The 20,055-nt window shown below is 38.6% G+C and overlaps 1 protein-coding gene across 3 annotated transcripts in view; it reads left to right on the top strand.

Moving 5' to 3' along the window:
* The window catches only part of cyth1b (cytohesin 1b), a 216,147-nt gene that overhangs the window by 76,221 nt on the left and 119,871 nt on the right, over positions 1 to 20,055 (top strand). The window contains exon 1 of one of the 3 annotated variants that reach the window (XM_048610837.1): positions 18,459 to 18,611. The exons of the other annotated variants lie outside the window; for them this stretch is intronic. Coding sequence (XP_048466794.1) covers positions 18,584 to 18,611 — 28 coding nt within the window. The 5' untranslated portion in view covers positions 18,459 to 18,583. Of the gene's footprint in view, positions 1 to 18,458; positions 18,612 to 20,055 lie in introns of those variants that run through there. 3 annotated transcript variants of the gene reach the window in all.

Genomic DNA, 20,055 nt, shown 5'->3' with positions numbered 1-20,055 from the left:
CTTTCTCCCAATTTACTCTGTTTAGACATCTCATGATTTTAAACAGGTAAGATTCCTGTTCAGGAGTTGCAGATTGTCAAAATAAGTGGGCATTAACTCAAAGTCTTTGGGTAGATTATTATGGTTATTTGCTGCAGTCTTGTTATATACGTAAGTAGAGAGGAAAATCATATGATCCACGATATCCTTCCTAAAGTGTATTCCTGGAGTTGGACACAATACTCCTGTTGAGGCAGAGCCTGTGTTTCATAATGGTTAATCGTAACTTTGTTTTTATATTTCCTGCCTCTATTTCGAAAGTCCAGATGCCTTATGAACTGCTTTCTCAACCTGCCCAGCCATCAGTAATATTATCTTAAGCAATACTGCCACACTTTCACTGTTTTTCCTTAATAATTGGTAGCTAGGAATACTTTGTGAAATGGGTCTCCATTATAACCACAATATCATACTGTTACATAGCTACTCGCAACTCATTGACTGTACACACATATTCATATATAGGCATTGTAAACTTGCTTTAGACCTAATTGCAGTCCCTCTTACTCTGAACCCAACAAATGTCTTAATATTTCTTACCCTAATGCTATCTGTTTGTACCAATTCTTTGCGCCCCTTAATGTTAGCTCCATGTTCACAATCCTAGCCAAATTAGTTTAAACCCTCCTCAATAGCCGTAATAAACCATCCCACAAAGGATATTTTCCTAGCTATGTTCAGGTACAAGCCTAGAGAAAGCCCCAGAACTGGTCCCTCTGTCCCAGCAATCTAAAGCCCTTCATCCTGCATCTCCAGCTATGTATTTATCTTATCCCGTAATGATACTCACTGGTGTGTAACAATGGGAGTAACCTGGTGATTACTGTCTCTAAGGTCCTGCCTCCATATTTCTTTGCTAACTCCCTAAAATCTGCCTTCAGAACTTCATTTCTCTTTCTATCAATGTCGTTGGAACCATGGTGATGCGCTTTCTCCTCTTAAAATGCTTGGTACCCAAATGGTTGAATTCTCCACACTGTTGGTTTCCCAGTCTTCCTTTTGTACAGCTGTGCCTTTGAGGTGACACTCAGGTTGACCCACTACCAGTTGCTTCTGTCTAATGAAAAAGCAGCCCTATGATTCGCTGGGACTATGGTGACTTTACTTTTAATTATATAAATGTAAGTGCTGCTTTTCTTCTAAAGTGAAATACCACTGATCTGTATCAAACTTGTGGAATTTCCATTTTGTAAATTAATTCTATACATTACATATAATTTCATTAATTCCGCTACAGTTCCTACATTATGGAAGATTTCAAAAGTAACTCCACAGTTAGGGAAAGAAAGAACGAACTACAGACCTGTTAGCCTGACAGCAATAGCGGGGAAAATACTAGGATCTATTTTAAAGGATGTAATTACTGGATACTTAAAATAATTGTTTGCTTGGACAGAGTCAACATACGTTCATGAAGGGGAAAACCTGAGAGGGTTTTTGAGAGTGCTCCCATTAAAGTTGTTAAGAAGAAACCAATAGTTGTGATGTATTCAGATTTCCAGAAGAAATTTGATGAAATTCCACACTGGTGGTCAGTAAACAAAATGAAAGAATATGGGATGGGAGCAATATACAAGCGTGGATTAAAGATTGGTTAACAGTCATAAAGCAGAGAATAAGAATAAATGAGCCCTATGAACTTGCTAACTAAAGAGTAAGAGTAGGTGTAGGCCACTCAGCCGTTTGAGCTTACTCGACCATTGAATATGACCTTGGCTGAGTGCCTGAGCATTAATATGACCAGAAGGCAATTAAGGGTCAACCACATTGCTGAAGGTCTGAAACCACATGTAGGCCAGACTAAGGAAGGAAGGCGGTTACCTTTACTAAAGGTCTTCAGTGAGCTAGATGCTTTTTCCCCCAATTATCAACTGTTGTCATGGTCATCATTAGACTCTTAATTCAAGATTTTTATTGAATTAGAAAGTGTGAAGTTATCCACTTTGTAGGGGAGGTGGTGGCCTCGTGGTATTATCCCTGGACTGTTAATCCAGAGACCCAGATAATGTTCTGGGAACCAAGGTTCGAATCCTGCCAAGACAGATGGTGGAATTTGAATTCAATAAAATACCTAGAATTAATCTAATGATGAGTCAGATACTTTAGAGACTTTTAAGCGACACTTGGATAGGCACATGGATGATTGTAAAATGTAGGGTATGCAGGATAGATTGATCTTAGCAGGATAATAGGTCGGCACAACATCGTGGGCCGAAGGGCCTGTACTATGCTGTACTATTCTATTCTATGACCATGAGTCCATTGTCGATTGTTGGAAAATCTCATCTGGTTCACTAATGCCCTTTAGGGAGGGAAACTGCCATCCTTACTGGTCTCGCCTACATGTGACTCCAGACCCACAGCAATGTGGTTGACTCTGACTGTCCTCTGGGCAATTAGAGATGGGCAATAAATGCCAGCGACACCCTCATCCCATTAATGAATTTAAAAAAAGGATGAAGATACAGAGTACGTCTTAAATGGTGTGCGATTGGAAAGTGTTGATGTCAAAAGGGACCTGGGTATTTTTGACACTGAAAGCTTATATACAAGTGCAACAAGCAATGCTGAAGGCAAACGGTATTTTAGTTTCTATTGTGAGAGGATTTGGGTACAAGAGCAAAGGAGTCTTGCTTTAGAGGGTTATTGTGTACGGTTCTTGTCCTAATGTCTAAGCAAAAATATTCTTACTATAGACGGAGTTTCACCAGACTGATTTCCGGAACGATAGGACTGCTCTATGAGAAATGACAGAGGAGATTGAACCTGTATTCTCTGGAGTTTAGATGAACCTCCATGGAACAACCTCATGGAACCTTACAAAATTCTTAAAGGGATAGTCACAGAAAATGAAGAAAGGCTATTGCGTGTCGAACCAGAGGAACACTGTTTCATAAAAAGTAAAGTATGCCATGTCGAACTGAGACGAGGAGGACCTTCTTCACTCAGAGGGTAGTGAACCTTTGCAATTCTGTACTTCAGAAGGCTGTGGAAGCTCAGTCATTAAATCAGCTTTGGACAGAGCTTGATATATTTCATGATCTAGAATGGCAGCACAGGTTCCAGTGGCTGAATGGCATATTTCACACTCCCTCTCTGTATAACATTTTTAATGCTACTAAATATGTAACAAAAGCAATAATCCCTTAGTCATGTTTAACCTTTACAAAAAAATACTTTTCACACGCTTGTTTTATTGCTAAAGTGCTGTCGTAACTCAGCTAAAATCTAAAGGCACAAATTTCTTGGGATTTGATTTTGAAAACATTTCTTTTCTTGCAGTAAATGCAACAGAACTAAATCATTTTTGCATATTAGAGAGTTAAGATGATTTAGTAAAATTTACCATTCAGTCTATGGGAGTATTGTCATAGAGATCTTCTGGAGTATTGTTATGGTCTGTAAAGATTGTGTTGCCTACTGTGTGTCATAATATTAGTTTTGCCATGAAAAGGCATTCTCAGCAGATTCCTTTATTGAAAAAAAGGTAAATGTTTCTTGCACAAATGTTTTGAAAGGATCCCAGGAGGTAGATGTAATAACCCCACTGGGTTGAGAGCAAGATAATCTAAAAATGCAGCTAAAAGCTGGGTATTCTGTTGGAAATTTAATCAGGTGAAAGTGTAGTTAAAAGTGTTATTAAGTGGACTGACAGCAAGAAACAATCAGATTCTTCCTTTCATTTCCAATATGAAGCTATTAAAATTGTTTATAGTTGCAACATTACTGGAACCCAGTTGTGCTAATAGACAAGATGGCAAAGGAAGACCATGTACAGAATTAAATTGCAGTATATCTTATAATTCCTTTTGTGGGAATTTACATTATCAGTATCATTTTTTTGGGTTAAAACTACAAGAACAGATTAGAATGAAAAGGGAACCTTGTTGAACAAAAAAACATTTTGTCCTGAACCACTCCATGTCATACAGTGATGGGTGATTATTGTGCAATCTTAGATATTTCTCCTTGTTTCTATATCCTGTTATTCAGAATTCATGATTTGGCAGAGCAGCACCCAAAGTGATATTACAAAGTTGCTATCCAAAAATTACATGTGTAGGAATATCACAGCTCTTAGAAATTCATGGTTCATGTGACTGAAGCAGAATTTAATGAGGTGACAGTTTACAGAGCCCTATATAAAAATGTCTTGTTCCCTTCTGAGCTTCAACAGCCAACACGCGTTAATGAGTATGCAAGCAACTTCCCCAACTCCAGACCATATAGGAGCTTCCAACATTAGCTGTACTTTGTTTGCCCCTTGCATACAAACAGAAAATAAGAATCATGTGTTATGGGTCATAACAAGTAATGTCTTTAACGTGCTTTGAAGAAAAGAAATTGAGAGAAATGATTTTTTTAAAAAATTGATTCTGCAGAAGAGAGCTGGCTCATGGTGAGCTTTTTACATAAATTAAGAGTTTGTGATGACAGAGGTCTCACAATGACATTCAGTTGGGAATTCCAGAATTTTGACCTAGTGATGAAGAATTAACAATGATTTTTGTTAAAGTCAGGAATTAAAGTGACCTGCGAATCAATTGTAGATAAATTTATTTAAACAGAAGAAATCCCAATGAAATTCTAGAAGACAGAGATTTGGGAATTTGACACTGATTTTGTGTTGATTTTGTGTTGTTTTTGCAAACTCAAAGAAGTGGGATAATCAATCAGAATGACATGCTGATATGTATTCAGTAGTATTAAGTATTTTCATGATGCTGGTACAACAAGGTTACATATAAAATTCAAATTCATTAAAAAGGCAAAATTTTTGTTACTTCTTCACTAACCTCATAATAAAAGTTAAAAATATCAATGGCGCATTAGCAATACCTGCTTTGCGACACCCGTGTTATATAACATACCTCACTGAAACATTTGTGACATTCGGGGCACAAAATTATGAAATGAACTAAATGTTAATCATATCCAAAAGTAATCACCAGAATGGAAATGCTATTAGATGCCCAGACTCACTGGTGAAAAGGGATATCAGAAATAGTCAGGAATTCACTTTCATAGAGTGGCAGAGTTGTTTAGCATGGAAACAGACCCTTTGACCTAACTCATCCATGCCAAACAGATATCCTCAATTACTCTTGTCCCATTTGCCACCATTTTTGGCCCTATTCATATACCCATCCAAATGCCTTTTAAATGTTGTAATTGTACCAGCCTTCACCACCATCTCTGGCAGTTTGTTCCATTCACGCACCACCCTCTACCTGAAAAAGTTGCCCCTTAGGTCTCTTTTAAATCTTTCACCTCTCAACTTAAAATCTATGCCCTCTACTTTCAGACTCCCCTACCCTGGGAAAAAGACCTTGGCTAGTCACCCTATCCATGCTCCTCATGATTTTTATAAACCTTTATAAGGTTACTCCTCAGCCTCCGATGCTCCAGGGATAATAGCCTCAACCTATTCGGCCTCTTCCTATAGCTCAAACTTGGCAACATCCTTGTAAATCTTTTCTGCACCCTTTCAAGTTTTACAACAACTTTCCTATAGCAGGGAGACCAGAATTGAATGCAGTAGTCCAGCTGTAACATTACATCGCAACTCCTACACCCAATGCACTGACCAATAAAGGCAAGCATACCAAATTCTTCCTTCACTACCCTGTCTAGCTACAACTCGACTTTCAAGGAACTATGAACCTGTACTCCAAGATCTCTGAACTGATTGGAACTTGGTCAGCTGAGTGGATCTCATAGAATGAGTTCCCTGATTGGGGCTCTTAACCAGGTCCAATCAGGGAGTCCTGGCTGACAAATATAAACAGGAGTGTCAGAGGTGCTGCTCACTCTAGGAGCCGGCTCAGGTGCTAGCTGGGTCAGTGTCATGTACTACGCACATATAAATAAAGGGTGACATGATGATGGGATACTGGCCTTTGTGGAATTATTTCAGTCGCTTTGTTCTGCAACTCTCCCAGGAGCCTGCCATTAAGTGTATCACTGATAGTAGTCATTTCATGCTAGAATGTCTCCCACGAAGACCTTTGCCATGCTTCTGCTAGTCTTAAAATTTGTTTGTTCTTTGTGATACATCTGTATCTGTAATTCAGCTCAGCAGAAACTACTGTCATCCTGTACCCTACAAACCAATATTTAATGGAATAATAACCAACTAATCCTCCATTTAGCATAGATCAAAATAAGGACATACATTGATAAGGGTGAACGATGAGTTGTTCCAAGCAATATGGTAAGTGAATGTTTTAACCAAAACACCATCATCCACAGCAAAGACTGATTCATTTGTCTTATTTTTATTTGAACTCTGTAGGGATGAGAGTATATTAATTTTACATAATTTGAACAAAGTGCAATTAAATAAAAAGAATGTTGCAAAATGTACTACCCTTTGTTTCTGGGCATTGTTTGGATTAGCAGATAATAAACATTTAGTTAGCCTATTTCTAGTTCTGTTCCCATTGCTGTGCTACTCTGCACTTATTAAATTGTGCTAAAGTGCAGATGGGTACTGCCACATTTTCCTCACCCAAACCCAAGTGCAAATTGTAAACCATGATAATTAAGAGAAAGGCGTTCTTCACTCAGCATGCTTAGCACCAAACAATTCTATGCCTTAAATCAATTGCTACCACAGAGTGATGAATACTTTCATGAGAAAAAGTTCAGAGACTTGCAGCACTTTTATGCATCTGTTACAATACATTTTGTGTTTCTGCAGATACCAGTTATGTTTATGTTCTCTGTTCAAAAAGGAGTTAGTACAGTGACTTCTATTACAAAGCAATCACATGCAATTTCACTGAGAAATGATGTTTGATTAAGAAGTTAGGAAAGTTGTTCTGTATTCTGTGCTGAAAATAAGTTGCTGGAGAATGCTTTAAAGAATTGAGAATAACCAACACTTCAGCTTTCTGGACTGAATTGATCATCTGATGTTTAGTGTTTTGCCAGTTTTGAATTAGTGGACCGACTGTAGCAGTGAGCATCATGTTTATGAAGGATGGAACATTCATATTTATGAAACCAAAACTTAACTTCTTTAAATAAATGATTTATGCCATCTACCATAGTGATTCCTGTAATGTTTCCAAGAAGCAAGGACAATATTCTTGGGAAACGTAAAGAATGTTACTTTAAAGCACAGCATTTTAGATCCTAGGATTCATTAAATAGAAGCATCAAGACTGGTTTGACTACAACAACCAAAACGTGGATAAGTTCCTGGAAGAGGTGCACAACACCTACTGATCTTACAAATCTGACAAGAAATTACCAACAAGGAGCTCCATATATATAATCGTGTAAAACAGTGCATGCCAAACTAAGTGAGATTAAAAATTGACTCAAACAAAGCCAATCAGCAGCCAGCACGTTCTGAAAAGAATGACCTGATCTGTCTATGAAACCAAAAATGATGGCTGACACCTATATTCTGAGCAGATGGCAATCAGCTCCAAACAAAATACTCATGAGATTCTCTCTCATTGGAGAGTGCATTTCAGCAATTCCTTAAATTAATAATTTATATTGTGTAATGATACCTATGAGTTGCCTCCTTCTCTAGCAAAGTCACAAATGCCTTAAAACAGCTTTATACGGGTAAGTTGAGAGCTGGGAGCTGATGACATCCACCTGAAGAATTCAGTGATAGAGGGACTCTCATGGCTTGGGCACTAACTGATCTCTTCTGCCTAATCTGGATTCTGAGTACAATACCTCAAAATTACAATACCTTCATAACTCATATCTGCAAATGGAAAGAGAGACAGTACATTGTGGAATGGCACTACTTTCAACATCAGGAAAAATTCCAGCAAGCTTTATCCTTACTTGGATTGCCACTCCTCACATTGAATCTGTAGACTAGAATCTCAGTCTGGCTTCCTTGCAGGTGGGAAAACAGCAGATGTGAACTTCTGCAGCATGTCAAATTCAAGAAGGATCCTATGAAAAGGATAAGGACCTCCAACTGGTGTTCATTGATCTAACCAAGGTTTTTGGCACTAAACCAGGAAGGTCTTTCATATAAATGTATGGGTGTCCTGAAAAGATGATGTGTCATTTGCTTATTTTGCGGTGATGTGATGCCTATTTTGCTGTACGGTTGTGTTTTGGCTTGAACTCCCTTTCCCTTATACTTGTCAATGATGTTCCAGTACACAGTCAATGATCTTCCCAGGGAAATACATTCAATTCAGGATAGAGGGCAACCTATTCAACAAGCAAAGGCTCAGGGTTTGCACAAAGGTTAATCAAGAGCTACTGAGTGAATGAGCTCATGTTTGCACATAACTGCATTCTCGTCGCATGTACTCAAGCAAACATTCTGTTTTTGTTGATTGTTAAACCTAGCCTTAGAATACTTTAGTCTGACAGCGATCTTGTATCAGCCTTTCACTGGCTATGTGCACAAAGACTCAGAGGCTTTATTAACAACACACCCTTTCGTTTCTGAAAGAAGGTTTGGAAGTCTTCAACCATACAATGCTGGGTGATGAAAATAAGCATCACCTGGCAAGAGCATGCATTTGGTTGACTTATGGAAAAAGCATGGAGTTTGTATTGGAGCAAAGATCAGAATCTCAAGCAGTGGTTCTTGCATTGCTTCGTTATTCTCAATCTACCGGCATTTCATAAAGCTACTAAAATTATTCCAGCTTTACTGTCTGAGTTCTGTTTGCCCCATAAGGTGTCAGGGCAAAGTCCCAAAACGGAGATTCAGGTATTTCTCCTATAATGCGATAGTTGCATTCTTGTGTGACCTCGTGCTTTAGAAAATCGCCATAGAAAATCACATTATAGGGAGATTGCTATACCTGTACAGCAGAAACTTCACGCTATTCAAACAGCATCCACTATTCATCAATCGTATTACAGCCAATTCACGTTAACAAAACATGTTATAGCAGAATTAACAGTGTGGAGTCAAAGTGGTTTGCACCTTTCAGTCACACGACACACGACAAACGACAACACCTTCCAGTCGCGAACCACTTCAACGCCCCCTCCCACTCCCTGGATGACATGTCCATCCTGGGCCGCCTCCAGTGTCACACAGATGCTACCTGCAAATTGGAGGAGCAGTACCTCATATTCTGCCTTGGGAGCCTGCAACCTAATGGACTCAATGTGGTCTTTACTAGTTTCAAAATCTCCCCACCACCAGCCCCATCCCATGACCAACCCTCCCTGTCATCCCTGTCTCCTTGACCTGGCTGTTTTCTCTCCCACCCATCCGCTCCTCCCACTTCACTGACCAATCCCCATCACTCCCTACCCGCACTCCCCTATCACCATCCCACCTGCCTTCCCCAGCCCCACCCCTCCTCTCTCTAGTTATTACAGAGCTGTCTTCCCCCTCCCCTATTTCTGAAGAAGGGTCTCGACCCGAAACGTCAGCTTTCCTGTTCCTCTGATGCTGCCTGGCCTGCTGTGTTCCTCCAGCTCCACACTCTGTTATCTCTGACCCTAGCATCGGCAGTTCTTACAGCAGAATTACCTGTTCTTTCGAAATGCTGCATATCTGGTTTGGGCGCATAGTTGTCAGAGCTCAGCATTGCTGGGTTGGTCACGTAGTTCACACAGAGGATTGCTGAATATCAAACAAGTAGTGTACAGCCTGCTGAACATGGGAGTCTGCACTATGAGATGCCTTAAGTTTGGATATAAGATAATGGGAAAGCTGATTTGTGCATTGAATCCCTGTAACTAGTGGGAAAATAAACAACTGTAATGCCTTTTGTTTTTCACAACACTTTTTAATTGGTGTGATTTAACTGTCTTATAACTTGACATGCATCTTGTATAGTCCTTTACTCCCATAATTATAGCAATGTTATTTTCACATTGAGAGTGTATATATGCAGTTTTATATAATGATTTGGTGTCTTTCTAAGTTCAAGTGTCGAGGGACAAAATGTTACAGCCTCCTCCTACAGCATGTAAGACACGGCTGGGTATGAGTAATAAAATCAGTTGATGAATTTCTTTTAATGGGCTGGATTGATTTTAAGATCAGGATGCTCAGAAAACCGGTTAGCTTTAATGTAGTGCCGGTATATGTATGCTGCTTCACAGTTACTGTTGGATAAGCCATCTCCAGTTGCTAATTTTTTTTTTTACCAGAGTAGGCAGATGGGATGCAATTGACTACAATATCTACAAATTAAATATTAAAATGGAATATTTTATATTTTCACTTTATTCATACAAATTAGCAATTACTACATAAAGGATCTAATGTTATTCAGTGCAGGCAAAAAAATGATGTCCAACTTTGGACATCTGAAATGCAAAAAAAATGTTGGAAACACAAAGCTCCGTCAAAATGAAGGATCACACCCAAATATTAACATGCTTTATATTTTTGAAGATGCTGCCATGTAGATTTTTATGTTTTGTAATTTTTCACATTTACTAATTTTTCACATTTTTTATCCCATTTTCATGAGGATGCATGCTTTCTTATTTATTGTCAAATTTTCTGTAGCCTTTGTATCAGTGAGTGCTCCTGCAGTGCTGCCCTCCATGAGTCACTGGAATGTACCTATTGTAGACTTTCCCTCCATTTTTGTTTGTTTTTCTTTGTGGTCTCCTCCCCTCCATTTTAAAAAAAAAACTTCCCAGATGATGAGGAAACATTTCACTTTCACTCAGTACTACTTCACAATGCCATACCTTAAAATTGAGGGGTCATTGTTGTGGCTAAGCAGGAGACAATTTCTTACTATGAAGAATCCTGTAGTACCATTTGCCATTCCACAATAGTGTGCCTACTTTTCTTAAAATAAAAAAAATGTTGAAGAGCTGCTTTTGAATACAGTTTGAGTTTTTTTTGTTTTTTTTTTGGAAGGGTGGAGGTCTCAATATAATGTATTTATATTACAATTCTGGATTGGTATTTGGTTCAAGCTGTTCAGTGTAAACTCATTTCTGTTTGTAGTCCAAAGTAGTTAATAACACAACTTACATTGAAGTGAGTGCAAAATGAATTAGGGCAGAGCTTTGAAAACAGGTGCCAAATTGCTATCTCTGCCCATCTTGTATTACATTCCAAAACCAACTTATACCCCACATACAAAAGAATAGCAGTGGTTGTTAGTGCATATACAAAGCTGTCTTTCAAAGCATGCCATCAATAGTCATGGTACAATCCTAACGTTAGTAATCTTTATTTAGACTTGAACCATTCTCTACCTGAATGTTATCGGGACATACTGAAAAATGGCTAATGATCCACGCTTGTCATATTTTAAGAAATATGATGATCCGTATCATGCAACAAAGCAATTTTAACAACATTTGATATATCTTCAGAGATAAGTTGCTGACATATCAGATTTCCAAAACTTGATACAACTGCCCATTTATTTCTCAGTTTTGTAATGTCTCCGATTACACAGACATATATTTACTTGCGCTGTGGTAGAGTTTGTGCTTAGATGCCTATGTGCAAGTATGGGCAGAAATTCTACTCTTGAATGTGAATTTTGTTGTAACAACACAAAGGCTGTCTCGGGGAATGGAGTGATTGGCATGTGATTTAGCAATAAATGAGGAACACACTTAATTTTTTCCCACTTAAATGTCAGATTTCCTGGCAGAAATCTTGCCAAAATAATTATCCATTCAAAGGATAATTTGTACCATGATGATGGAAGACTTTTTTGATTTGTTCCACATAAGATGGCATGAATACAGCGTAGGGGTTGGAGCTGGAGCAAAGGACAATCTCTCCAGGCCTCTGTTCATAATATACACTGTACACACTTATGATTGGGTGGGACATTAGTACTGGAAATGTCTGATGAAAACAAGTGAGATCTTCAGTTTGTCTCATTTTCAGACAAGCTCTACCAAATTGCAGGTAGCAGGAGCTGTCAAGGTAACTTGTGCACTGTATTCCTATGTTTCAGGCACTTTTCGGCTTCACAAAAGGAACACTAGCAACATCATTCAATTTATAGGGTAAAGCTGTGTGAAGCAGGTGAATGATGCCTTGTTTACTAGAGTAAGGAACTTGTATTGCATTCCATGACAACAGTGCAATTGTATCAAGATTGGGGAGAAAAAAAACCGAAGTGTAATTGACGCAATGACTTTCTGTCCCTTGTGATATTTCCTGACCATTCTTTAAGGACACCAACTTAAAAACGCTGGCTATAGGACTTTGGGTCACATTTGCTATCCCTACCATCATTCCATCTCCCCCATCCCTGCTTCCAGTTTCCATCAAGCCCAGGCAATTTTCCTTTCCATTCAAAGATCTGGAATTAATTTAGTTATTGATATTTTCTTTTACAAAATTGCTTTCCACTTTGAGATGCTGTTGTTAGATTAGAAATCAGCATACAAAATATTAACTCACTTTCAGAAAGTGCCAAATTTCTGTCATTGTTTCTGTTTGGAATCTACTGTGAAAATTGTAATTTGACTGCCCTAAAAGCTGCAGCAGAGGCAGCATTTAACAAAGTTTCCAATGCAAAATTTGCTGTACCCCCACCTACCCAGTGTGTGTTTGAATTGGAAACCTCCAATTGTAGTGTTCACCGTGTATCTTTTTAAATCTCTTCATTTATTCTTTTTTTGCTCTACAGTCTAGCAAGTATAGGCCGAAACTGCCGTACAGTGTCATTCTTCCCTAATTCCGTAATCTCCTCCAAACCTGCAACCATCCAAGATATTAGTACTCTTCCAAATCTGGCCTTTTGAGAATCTCCCATTTTGATCACTTAATTGTCAGCTGTGTGAATGCCCTAAGAGCTGGAATTCCCTCTCTACCTTCTTTCTTTCTTGCTTGCTTGCTTGCTTTCTTGCTTTCTTTTTGACATTCTTTAGAATCTATCATTTTGGCCAAGCTTTTGGTCTTAATATCTCCTCTGACCATCAAACTTATTTGGTAATCTGCCAGTGAAGTGCCTTGGGAAATTTAGTTATGTTAAATATGTTGTACTGACAGTCTCTGGATTGCAAATGGTTCCTTTTTGGAGATTGTTTGCAAGTTGATTTGTGCACAAGTTGGAACACATTGCAGGATAATATAAAGGGGTGTAAGTACAAGAAATACGTAAATACAGGAAATGTCCGTATGTCGGGTATGTGTTTGTAAGTTGGATGTTCATAAATTAGGGAGCGCGTAATGTTGCATGTGCATAGAGAACTGCAGATTGTGTCCTTTACTGGTATTTGTTTACTATATGTGCTTTACTGTACACTAGAAATCAAGACCATCCTTGCACCCCATGTATGGAATATACAAGCTACTTGGTTACATTGTTCTCGGTATATGTTTTTAAATGATATGCTCATTTCATTGACAAACTTTCCAGGAAACGTGATGAGTCTGAAAAAGCCACTTAGAATTTTCTGTTTTCTTTTAGAAGTTCTGTAATTGTATGACAGTTGTAAAGAAAATGGGTTATGTTTTATTCATACGTATTTCATCAGAATTGATAAGGGAAATAAACAGTACTTAGGTTTTTATTGAAACAATTTTGATGCTTTCATATGTTAGTCTAGCTGAAAATGTTGATATGGTTAAAATTCAGAGGATCATTTTAATTGTTTGGTATAATTTTGTGAAAATATGCCACGGCTTAGCTGGTTGCATTATTGCCACTGAGTCACAAGGTCCCAGGTTCCGATCCTGCTCTTGGGCTTGAGCACAAAATCAAAGCTGACACTCCTGTGTGACACTAAAGAATTACTGCAATGTCAGACCCCCTGTCTGCCTGTTCAGGTAGACACCACCTCACTATTCTGAAGAGGGGAGGGGTTTAACCTTGGTGTCTTGTCCAATATTTATCCTTTGATCAAGAGCGTCAAAATAGATGACCTGGTTGTTGTCACAGTGCTGTTTGAGGGAGCTTGCAGAGCACAAAATTCTGCCTTTCCTAAATTACTGCAGTGGCTGCGCTTCAAAAAAAGTATTTCATTGGCAGTAAATTGCTTCCAGTGGTTGTGCAAAGCACTATTTAAACACCAGCCAAAACAGGCAGTAGGTGGTTGAAAATCAAGTAGATGTGATCATCTTAGCTTATTCTTGTATGCAGCAAACTGGCCTGATGCAATTTTTAGGTGGGTTTGCAAATCAAATAACAATGCATTCTGCTCAGTTATATTAGATGCAGATAGCCTAATTGATTATTGATTCTTACAGAGACTGCAGCACAAAAACATTTTCTGTAAATAGAGTGCGACTGGCCTGCTCGTCTCCTCCAAAGGTCTGCGGTCTCTTGTCATCTGAATTGACAGAGATGCTTGTTGATTTTCCTACCTTCATGGAATTAAATGGTTCAGGGTCTTTCGACATTGACTTTGGCTCATAGAATAACAGCTCAAAGGGAGGCCATTTGGTCCTTTGTGTGTATGCCAGCTGTCTGCTGGGGCAAGTCACTTAGCCTTACTACCCCATCTTTTCACTAACGTTCTACAGCTTTTCTTCTCGGATAATGATCTGATTGGTTTTTGAAGGGCTTGTTTCGATCTACCTCCATGCTCTCAGGCAGGGAATTAACCATTTGCAGTGTAAAAATGTATTTTTGTAATGCCACAGTAAGCGGAAATCAGTGTCTTGGTGTTTTTGAGCTGCCAAGAACACCTGTTTCTCCCTATCTACTCTGTCAATCCCTTCATTATTTTGAATATTTACATCAAATACAGTGTCAACATTTCCTTCTCTAATGAGAGCAGCCATGTTTTCCCCAACACATATACATATAACTGAAACTCCTCTTCCCTGAATCTATTATCATGAACCTTTCTGCACGTTCTCACGGCTTCACACTTTTCCTAAAATGTGGGCCTTGAATTGTACACAACATTTCACTTGAGGCTGAGCCAGAATTTTATAAACGTTTGCCATAACCTTCTTGCTTTAGCAACCTATTCCTTTTTATAAAGCCCAACACCCTGGTCTGCCTTATGAACCACCCAACTTCATTTCCCTTCAACATTTTCTGCCTGGATTCATCTGCTCTTGCACCCTTTGAGAATTGAATTCTTTTACTTCATTCTTCCAACCAGAGCATAGCATAGAATCCTTACAGTGCAGAAAGAGGCCATTCGGCCCATCAAGTCTGCACCAATCTGCTGAAGAGCATCCCCGCAAGACCCAATCCCCACTCTATCACTTCACACTTCTCAAATTTATTTGCTACGTGCCCAGCCATTCCATCAGCTTACTTGTGTCGTTTTGAAGTCTATCTCTACTTTCATAGTTCACACTACTTCTGAGTTTTATGTTATCCGAATTTTTAAAAAATTGTGCCCTGCATGCATGCTGAAGTTGAGTTCATTCACTTGAATCAAGTGAAGCAGTGGTGCTAGCTTTGACTGTTGTGAAACACTATATTTCTCCCATCAGTTTAAAAAACAATTGTTTCCTGCCACTCACTCAATTTTGCATCAATGCTGCAACTGTTCCTTTTATTTCATGGCTTTGATTTTGCTGACAAACCAATTATATGGTACATGATTATATGCCACGTTGAAGTCCGTGGAGGGGCTTGTGGCAAAGTGGTAGTGCCCCTACTTCTGAACCAAGAGGCCCAGGTTCAAGTCCCACCTGCTCCAGAAGAGTGTTATAACTTGTCTGAACAGGTTGTCTAGGAAATATCTACACCACACAAATTAGGGGGCTTTTGTGGTACAATGGTAGTATCCCTACCAGTAATTCTAGGTTCAAGTCCCATCTGCTCCAGAGGTGTGTAATAGCATCTGTGAACAGGTTGATTGGAAAACATCTACACCTGAGACTCTAGTTCCCTGTCTCTTTAATGGGCTCTTGTGACATAGTACCAAATCCCTACCTCGGGGCCAAAAGGTTCAGGTTCAAGTCCTACCTGTTTCAGGGGTATGTCATATCATGCTTGAACATGCTGATTAAAAATATCTAACATTATTTCTTGTTTCCAATTCTGTTGATATTGTGTTTTCATCATCATTCAGCACTTTGCAAATGCACCAAAGTTCCTTCAATCATGACCACTTTCTCAAAATAAGTAATTTCATTAACTGAGCGTTGCTATTTGAGATTGTCTGAACCCTTTTAAGTTTCAGCCTTTCAACTGAATCTGATGTTAGCTCTTGTTCATTATCTAACTTTTGCCTAGTTACGCTCAATGACAGAACATTTATACAGTTGATTCAGCAGATAATTCTCTTGCAGCACCAGTAAAGTATTGTAGCTAATGCAAAGAAATCTGCAAAAATCAACACTGATAAGGGAAAAACTGCAAATATTAGAATGCTATCAAAACAGAGCACTGAGTGTTTTCTTTAGGTATGTACAGAGTTTTGATGAGAGATCAGTTGAAGTTTCTTGTGGAGAAAAAACAGATTAGGATACAGTGGTAGTATGGAAAACAGGGCCTCCTAGCTTGACATTCAGCAGTAAGGGTTGTGTCGTACAATTAAAACATTTGTTTTCCATCCTGTTCCAGATATCTATGGGCTGAGACCTTGGCTTGAAGACGCATTAAGATGGGATACAATTTTCTAGGGCATTATAGAACAATCACAAAGTTTTCAATGCAAACTATTACACTGGGAGGTGAAACTATGCTGTTAATGAAAATCAGAGTGCTTTCTCAGCCACACAGGTGCTACATTTAAAAATAAAATGGAAGAAATATGCAATATGTAATCGGGCACATTGTGATTTGAAAATTAGCATGAAAAATTTACTTGAATCACTGGGGCAGGGAAAACCAGTGATTTGGGTGTTTGGTGTACAGCACTTAGTTTTGGAGTTTTTGGACATGGAGATCTTATTGAGACCATTGGAGCAGTCAAATTTCATGGAGATGAAAGTATGTGTTAGAGTTTAATCAGAGGTGACGGTGGGAGCGGTGTAGGTAGATTATGTTCCGGAGATGAAAATAAGTCCAGATAAAGAAATGGGTGTGGTGTAGAAGGCTCAGCTGTGAATCAATGAGGGCAAGGACATTTAAGCAAAGAACTACAAATGTTCATCATACTGCAATTTACAAAGTCAACTTTCTATTTTTGGAGTGCCTTTTAATGTAACAAAATGTCTCAAGGCACTGTTTAGAAGCATTATAAAACTGAGTATGATAGAACTAGATAGGATTGAGTTGGATGTTCGAAAGCTTGATCAGGGAGAGATTCTGAGGGGAAGAGAAGAAGAAAGTGAAGTTGGGAAACTGAGATGTGTTGTATAGAGAAGGTATTCCAGATCTGATTGCCTAAACAATTAAGTGGAGAAATTGAAATTTGAGATGTACAAGGGGCCTAGACTAATGGAATACAGATATCATGGAGGGTTGTGGTACTAGAAGCAATCTCAAAGAAGGGGAGGAGCAAGACTGTGAGGGATTTGAATTCACGATGAAACTTTTCTAAACTTGATGTTGTTTCACCATGTTCCAAGTTAGATCAATAAGCACAGGGGTGACAGGAATTGGACTTGCTGTGAGTTAAGACATGGGCAGCAGAGTTTATTGCGGGGTGGGTAGAATGTGAGAGACTAGCCAGGAGTGCATTAGTATCATCAAGTCTAGAAGTAAGGAAGGCAGTCAGCTGAAATGGATAAAGGTAGGTGATATTGTGGAAGTGGAAATTCATGTTCTTAGTGGGGGTGTGAATATGGGGTTGGAAATCGATCTTGGAATAAAGAGTGGCAGAAATTTACAGAGAAAATTTTTAAATGCAGTATATTGGATGAATGGATTGTAGTTTTGGATACAGTTTGTTGCAGTTTAAAATCAACATTTGCTTACAAAGGACGGGTAAAACAAAAAAGGATTTTAAGATACTTCCTTGCACTTCGGTGAAATAAACTGGATTTGTAGTCTCTGAATCATAAGATCCTGAGGTATGCGAGATTTCCTGAGGGGACCTGAAAGGATGTTCCCCTTAATTTAATATTTTTAAGACTGAGTTAAATAAATTTTTGACTAACTTTAAGAGAGTATAAAGGTGAAGGGTAAGACAGAAAACGCTGCAATCAAATCAGCCATGTCAAAGTGAGTAGGCTTGGGAGGTCAAATGGCTTGTGCCTGCTCCAAATTTGTATGCCCGTATGTTAATAAAAGCAACCTCAAATATATCAGTTACATGCTGTTACTGGAGCCTGCTGTTACTTGTGTTTGCATGTTGGTGTGTCTGTATAATTTTTGAAACACGTCTCAAATTGTCTTTTTGCAAGTACATGTACAAGCCTGAGAATGCCAAGCTGACTGAGTCATTTCTTCGTTAAACGTACAGGAAGGTCGCCAGCTCAGCTGCATAAGGAGGGTGTGCCTTTCTCAAGGGTGCTGGCTGCAAATAAAGGTTGTTGCCTCCATATATAGCTATCTAACTGACAGTCAATTGGTGTTTTGATGTTGTTACGCAGTAGACTTAAAATACACAAAATAATATAGAGTTCAGGATTGGCTCATGAAATGTAGGTACTGATAAGCCCCACCTGCTATTAATTATTTGAGCTGTGCTACGAATTCTTAGATCTCTGCTTACCAGTTTAGGTTTCAGCTTTGACTCCTTCATTGAAATATTCCTTATTTACGCATTATTTTGAGCCATAGATTCCAGAACCATGGTGCTTAATACCGAAAGTGGTGTTGGTAAGTTTAAACATATTCCAGGAAATCCTTTTCCTTTTTAGATAATCTCTACGGTGACTATTACGATACCAGTTTAGTCTTTGTATTAGTACGTATATTAGCTTATGCCTGTAACTTTGGTAACAATGTAAAATATGTGAATAAAATTATGGATATACAAATGATCACTTTAATAATTATCATAATTATAACTTTTGCTTCTCAAACGCAGGCTTACAAAACAAAAAATAATCTTTGTTTTGGGAGGGCTGGGGGAGTGTTGTGGGAGAAGAGGTTAAATCTTGCACTAAATCAGGAGTTAACCTTACTACCCTTATAACTTGCCAAGAATGGAGTTACACCAGGCTTTAAATAACTGGACACATTGGATTTCTGAACTAATTAGTAGAACGTTTAAGGGGTGAAACAAGCTTTTAGATCCAAGTGATGATCAGTAACAACTGAAGTTGTAGTTTCTCTTTAGTATAGTCTTCCTTGATTTCTTAAAAGCAAATTAAATATCAAATAACCACTGATTTGTGAGCATGACATTTGGGAAGTATCAATGTTTTATCTGAGAATTCTCTTAAGAACCATATTGTGAAGGATACTCCAGAGGCAGTGTTTCAACTTGTTTGATGCCACTGCCATCACAGTATGTCAGACTACTTAATTTGGATTGCATTTATTTAATTTGGAAAGCGTTGTCAATAAGTCGTGCCTTCCAGAATTCCTTTCCTAAACTCTAGTACCTTGCCATGTTTTTCTGTAAAGCTGCCTCTATGACAACAGCTTAAGTCATGCCTCCTATTTGCCTGTCAGTCCTCTTCTCAAACGTTTACCTCTACATTCCTCGTTTGTACAGCATATTTGGATAATTTGGGTTTCTGTCAACTTTCATCTGTTTACAGTCCCGTGGAGTGCCTTGGGTCATTTTACTACATGAAATACAGTTCTTATTTGCAACTTATTTTCAGCCTTATAAATGCTCAATAAATTAAGTAGTCATTGTTCCACTGCAGTGATAGGGATAAATGATTTGAATGTAGTACATGCATTTATTATAGTCATGTAGTCATAGAGGTATACAGCATGGAAACAGGTCCTTCAGCCCAACTCATCCATGCCAACTAGTCTCATTTGCCTGCATTGGGGCCCATATCCCTGTAAACCTTTGCTACCCATGTACCTGTTCAAATGTCTTTTAAATGTTGTAATAGTACTGTGTTCATCACTTCCTCTGGCAACGCATTCCATATACGCACCACTCTGTGTGAAAAAGTTGCCCCTTTGGTCCCATTTAAGTGTCTCCTTTCTCACTTTAAACCTATGCTCTCTAGTTTTGGATTCTCCTGCTCTGTGGAAAAGACCTTGGCCATTCACCTTATCTATGTCCCTCCATGATTTTGTAAAACTCTATAAGGTCACCCCTCAGCCTCCTATGCTCCAGGGATAAAAAGTTCCA

Source organism: Rhincodon typus, chromosome 23 (genome assembly GCF_021869965.1).
Source record: "Rhincodon typus isolate 14 chromosome 23, sRhiTyp1.1, whole genome shotgun sequence".
NCBI classification, from domain to species: domain Eukaryota; kingdom Metazoa; phylum Chordata; class Chondrichthyes; order Orectolobiformes; family Rhincodontidae; genus Rhincodon; species Rhincodon typus.
Note: the sequence above shows the minus strand (reverse complement) of the source record. Positions and strands in the feature narration are given on the sequence as shown.